The 6,000-nt window shown below is 49.0% G+C and overlaps 1 protein-coding gene across 1 annotated transcript; it reads left to right on the top strand.

Moving 5' to 3' along the window:
- Positions 1-748: 748 nt before the first annotated feature.
- LOC149340671 (cholinesterase-like) lies at positions 749-4,051 on the top strand. Its single transcript, XM_089551159.1, has 2 exons — positions 749-1,039; positions 2,972-4,051. The coding sequence occupies exons 1-2, from the start codon at positions 749-751 to the stop codon at positions 4,049-4,051; spliced, it is 1,371 nt and encodes a 456-aa protein (XP_089407285.1).
- The last annotated feature ends 1,949 nt before the right edge of the window (positions 4,052-6,000 follow it).

Genomic DNA, 6,000 nt, shown 5'->3' with positions numbered 1-6,000 from the left:
GTCACTTCAACATATTTGGGAAAGTGGTTCCAACTCTCAGAAGCGCTTGGGACCAATGAATGAAAGCACTTTCTAGTTTGACGTGAAGGAAAACCTGCTTTATGAAGATGATCGGGACGTGAAATTTATGTATGTAGATGTATTTACTAGCCAGCTCTTGAGCACAAGATTTTTATAGTAGATGCTATAAAAAAAATTGGCTGTAGTTATGCTCTGGTTAAACCTGGAGAGACGGGATAGCGAGCCCTCTCCCCCTCTCCAACCCCCCCCCCCCCCCCCCCCCCCACTCGACAGGGCGCATGCGCACAGCTGTTGCGGCTCGGTTTAGCCTGCGCGCCGCGCCGCCGGCAGCACCAGCTGCTCCGCACCACGTGACCAACCGGCTCGAGGCCACGGCGCCGCCACGGAGCTGAAGGGATGCCAAGCTGAAGGCTAGAAGAGCTGACGTAGCGTAGCTCTCGCTACAATTGGCACAAATAGGCTCGCGGAGCGCAGAGGGAGCGGGGCGCCTCAGAGTGGCGGCGTTGTGCCCGCGATATTAACGGGCGCATGCCTAGTTGCCTGGCGCAACCTGGGCACCGGCGAGTGCCGCCGTTAGCAGCGCCGCCCCTTGATAGTTCTCCCTCTCCAGCAAAAGCGTGTTGAGCTCTTAAACTAGTCACGAAGGCATTACGTTACGCCAACCACTGTTCCTGACTACTGCAGCCTCCTCGCGGCCCTGTGCGCATTGGTGTTTACCACCTTTTTCATGGTACTGGTCATCGGGCTTCGCTACTGGGTGCACCTGACGCCCTCGACGACTTCCTCTTCGCAACTCATGTGCGCCCACGACGAGACTCAATTGAATGTCCTGCTCGGGTCACTGGGCGTCACAGTGCGCGGACGCTTTAGCCACAGCGGGACTCTGCGCACCTTCTTCGGGATTCCTTACGGTGCTGATACCAGTGGAGCAAACCGCTTTCAACTCCCGAAGAACCGGACAGAGATGGGTGAAGGCGGAGTCTTCAACGCTTACGAGCATGGACCACTCTGCCCGCAGGTAAGTGACTTGTAGTCTTGTGTTATTGATCAATACAAGCGTTGCGCTAGCCAACCACCATCCCGTCTTCGCGGCGGCAAAGGTAGCAGGGCGAAGGTCAGTCATTTTAAACCAGTATCTCAGACGCGCAGTGTAAACTGTGTGGCAGGCTACTTTCATTCGTTTAGGATGAGTTTATTTGGCTTCCGAAATATGACTGCGTCATACTGCCTTTCAAAATATTCTTTCTGTGCTCGGTAACCACCAATACAGACAAAATTATTAAATTTCCCAAGCTCACTGGAAAATAAAAGCACGCTCTTCACTGCTTCAGGTGGTTAGGAAAGAAAGAGCTTTGCCGCTGGTTGAAATACTGAAGAACGCATTCACTTTTTTTTATTGCGAATGTAAACAGTGCTTGCGCTGACTGCTACATTTTTGAGGGCTTCTAAGGAAGTGAAAAAAAAAATAACATGCAGTTTTCACCATACTAACTAGGTGAACATAGAAGAGAGGTTTATAAGGCACTAATGCTCCTTCTTTGGCATCCGCACCTGCGATTCTGCTGTGTAATATATTGTACAAATTTTTCATTGCTGTGTCTCAAAATATCGGAGACACTTAGGCGTCACAATCGTATGTTTTAACGTAAACCTCCCATTCGCCCGAGGGCCAATAGTAGCCAGTTCAACCTCGACCAAGTGGCGCTGCCGACGCCAACGATAGGCCGACAAAGGTCACCGGTTTGGCCTTTCTTCCATTTATGCGCAATCGCGTGGCCGAGAAAGTTGCTGCCATTATAGGCAATTTAAAATAAGTCTAGAAAGCCACACGAGTGCCGCATATAAATGAGAGACGCCACAACCAGCGATGGAAGGTTGAAACCATTCTCCACCAGACTAGCGAGCCGACAATGTGGGCTAGCCTTCATACTTGCACAACAATCCCCTGGTGATCCTTAGGCATCAGTACCATGTTGGTCGGAATGGTGGACGTTTCCCTTGATGTGCCCTTACGCTTTGTGCCTGCCACGACTGACTTAGCCCACTGCCTAGGCGAACGTAAAGCCCTACGTACGACATCGCAGTACTAGTCACTCACGTACTTTTGCGACATACGAACAGTTTTTAGAGTCCTGCTTGTGACCAGCCAATAGCAAACGTTAGGTTTAACTGAGTGCAGGCAAGCGGTGCAGGCAATGCGCGGGTATCAACATGGAAGCAGCAGGTTCGCGCGTGGTGACCGATGAGTTCTGAAAAATATCATACCTCTCATAACTCATACTACCCTGCTTATAAAAATATAACATTGCCTTCATCGAGAACGGCAAGGGGCGTCGTCGTTCGTAGCTGCTCAGCACGTTAGTTTTCTTAGTTGGGAAGATCCCATTTGAATCTCTGTTCCCATTGAATCTACATTAGGACGCTGGTGATATCAGTGTTAACCTGCAAAGTGTAGCCACAAGGCGTCGATTATCACTACCATTATCTGCATACACCGAGAATCTTTACAGAATGCACAAGCGACTTACATTATCAAACTTATATACAAATCTGTTTCGTTAAAAATGGCGAGTCGACAAATCTCTTATGATAATTAGAACTGTCCGCTTGGTAGCCGTTAATAATTCATACATTCTGTGCTAACTTAATACAGCTCGTAGTTTCGCTACTGCGACCAGAAAAGAAGACAGGTACATCACATAGCTGTTTTCCTGCCAGAATGGCAGTTAAAGCACTGTGTAGCACTGTTAATTTCAGAACTACTTTCCGTCGGGATCAAAAACGACGCATCAGGATATTTTAAGAGTCTTAAGATATACGTTCCGTCATCGTGCATTCTGAATGTCTAGTGTGGTCATTTGAATCCCAGGGCAACGCCAGGGAAGCCATTCGCCCTACCCACTATTATCAGTCGTGAAGACCTGGCCAGAAATTATTATTTTTGGCGCAGGATGTGGCCATCGTACAAAACCCAAGCGAGGCCTCTAGCGAGGACTGCCTCACCCTGTCCATCTGGGCTCCGGTGCAGTGCAACATGAGTGCCGCACCATTCGTGGTCCTCGTGGTGCTGTCCTCGGAGTGGTTCCAGCGAGGCTACGTGGAGGACTACGAAAACATCTGGGAGGACCTCACAGTGTCCGGCCAACTGATTGTCGTTTACATTAACCACCGAGTCGGAATGTTAGGCTTCCTGGACGCTGGAATCGAGGAAACTCCCGGGAACTTGGGAATCCACGATGCTTATCTTGCCTTGTCCTGGATCGCCGAACACATACAGGCGTTTCGTGGGGACCCCAACTCTCTCGTCGGTCTTGGTCATGGGTCTGGAGCCTACATTGCGTCCTTGGATCTTTTCGCGCCGACGTGGCACAGGCGACGCTTCTTCAAGCGTCTAATTCTGCACGGCCTCTCTCCGGCATCCCTCCTCCCTCGCGCTGCGCCGAACTTCTTTACATCAGTAGCTGCATCACTTCAGTGCGACCGCCATGGTGACTCCACTTCTAGCCTTGCCTGCATCACTGATCTCCCGCTGTCACAAATCTACAGTGGTACGGCGAAGCAGGAACGACTTCTCTTCATTCCCAGCTGCTACAAGCTCCCAGTACGGGACTGCGATGATATACTGCAAGAGCTGCCAATATTCCTTCGACACCGTGAAATCATGTGCGGCTTCAGTCAAGATGAGGGGTACAGGCTATTCGACCGCTTTGTGTTGGAGACGACATCGCCTGTTTCCAAAGAGCCATCGGCGGTATTTGATCATCTGCAGCGCTTTTTCACTGGGATGCCGCCGAAGCACGAGTTCAAGAACTTGTCGCCGGAGGCGCAGCGTGTCCTTAACGTGTCCGACTTGGTGGGCTTCCGCAATCTGGTGGTCGACATGGTTCTGCGGTGCCCGCTTCTGAGGCTGGTCCGCAGTGCCGTCTTGAAAGGAACTCTTGCATACATGTACGCCTCGGAAGTTCCCACCGTGGTGTTCGAGCCAGCGCTCACGAGGGCGGATATCATTGATTTTGCTAAGACGGGGTAAGAAAACTACGCACTATATACAGTGAAAACTTTTAACAGAACACGAGTGTCGCCGACAACGCATAAAACTTACGGCGCAAGACACACTTAAATTTGGCATTCGTCTGGCAAACACGAAACAAATGGTTAGCTGCATTGCGTCAAGCAACATGTTTTCAAGGCAAAAGAACCTGCAGCCAAACTTTGGGGAAATGTGAGAAGCTGGAAGTGTTAGATGAAAAACATTAACCTCCGCATGTAAGTTACTGGAAAATCGGAATGCAGATCAAAGAATGAACAACTCTTAAATAATTTGAAACATGGGACGTGTGCCTACCATGCACATTTTGTTGGCTGTTCATCTGTAATCTTCAAGGTGGAATGTACCACTGGCACCCGCAGATGTTCATCATCAAGAATATATTCAGCATTTACAGCACTGGCACAAAAGTGGGTTGAGCTCGCCTCCCTTGGTATGAATAGGCAAATTCAATGCAGTTGCAATCGTTAACGCAGACTGACATATACGTTTGGTTGTACAGTTTGGAGTCCGCGCTACATCTTTTACATCGGTACCAAAAGAGTTAAAAACTCATATGGATAACAAGTCTAAGCATTTGAGCGTACGTCGTGCTTGGGCGCAAAAGTAGGGGCATAAGTTTATATGCTGCAAACTGAGAAAACATTGACAGGATGGTCACCACTGTGTAAAACGAGATTCTGTGAGAGCTACTAGGGTATTTATATTGCATATTATGTTCGCGTAGAAGAGATGACAGCGACTTCATATCTGTATAGCTTAAAGCTTTCTTTGTAGCTTAACACACATACCCGTTTTCGACTCGCTGTCCTCACCATTCCGTCCCTATAGGCGCATGGCGCAACCGATGATCCTCTCGCAACAGTTGCCGCAGATGGGCCGTGCTACATTCCTTCATTCTTGCCATACTCCCCCTCCTACTTCTAATGTAAACCTCCTCCGGATGGATCCCGTGGTAACCGCCCTCCGCTTATGTATTCCAGGGCTCTCAGCATATCATTCTCTTTCCAGTGTAACCGTCATCCTCCTCGTGCTTCCAGGGTTAATAACCTCCACGTGGTTCCCGTGGCAAGCACCCTCCGCTTGCGCCTTACGCTATCACCATAACTTTCTCCTTCCACGGTAACCACCTTGCAGTTATAAGCCTTCCTATGTTCTCGTCATACCCTCCTCCTTGCAGGTTAACCACCCTCCAGTTAAGATTTCCTATGCTGTCAATATACCTGTCTTCTTCAAGGGTACCCATCATCCGCTTCGAGATTCTTCCCCTTTCGGCACACTCCCCTCCCTCCACAGTAACCACCTTCCAGCTCTCACATCATACTTCCTTCCACCTTAACCACTCTTCGAATGGTTCCCATGGCAACGCACCCACCGGTTACGCAGACGACTACGACATACTGCAACTAACTACGGCACTAAACCCAAGAACAGGCACTTAACAGCTGCCACAGCAAAAGATGAAGGATCAGTAAGCGAAAAAGGAGACAAGCTATTGGATAGAAATATCGCCTTTCAGTTTCTGTGAGATTAAGATTTCATGAAAAGAGTGAAAATTTCTTGCAATAGTAATAGCAATTGTTGCGAATATACTCTTGCAGCTACTGTGCCCACAATTTCGCGCGTCTCATCAAAGTTTTCTTTTACGTTCCGTTCTGCTTTTGCAGGAGAGCCGACTGGCGTCCATTCTCCGCTCACTCTAGTGTTCTGTTCATTACCCGCTCTTCCAACGTGGTCAAGGAATGGGACGAAAGTACCTGTGCGCTAGCGAACAATCTATCACGAACCATCTTTCGCAGTGGACAACTAGTAATGACCACAAACGCCGCCTGACTAGAAAATTGCAACTACCCTATACCTTTTATATGTCTCACTTCTGAAGTGTTTTATTGTTAGTGTAACGTTACCTGATCATTACTCTTCTAGTGTAG

This window comes from Amblyomma mixtum, chromosome 6, assembly GCF_055824585.1.
Source record: "Amblyomma mixtum isolate Tamu chromosome 6, ASM5582458v1, whole genome shotgun sequence".
NCBI lineage: Eukaryota > Metazoa > Arthropoda > Arachnida > Ixodida > Ixodidae > Amblyomma > Amblyomma mixtum.
This window is presented reverse-complemented; position numbering and strand designations above follow the sequence as displayed.

Bases quoted from the DNA above. Each gene is read 5' to 3' on its own strand.
- LOC149340671 (XM_089551159.1), top strand. From the start codon at position 749: ATGGTACTGGTCATCGGGCTTCGCTACTGGGTGCACCTGACGCCCTCG. The intron at 1,040-2,971 runs GTAAGTGACTTG...TTTTTGGCGCAG, and splicing joins ATGGACCACTCTGCCCGCAG to GATGTGGCCATCGTACAAAA.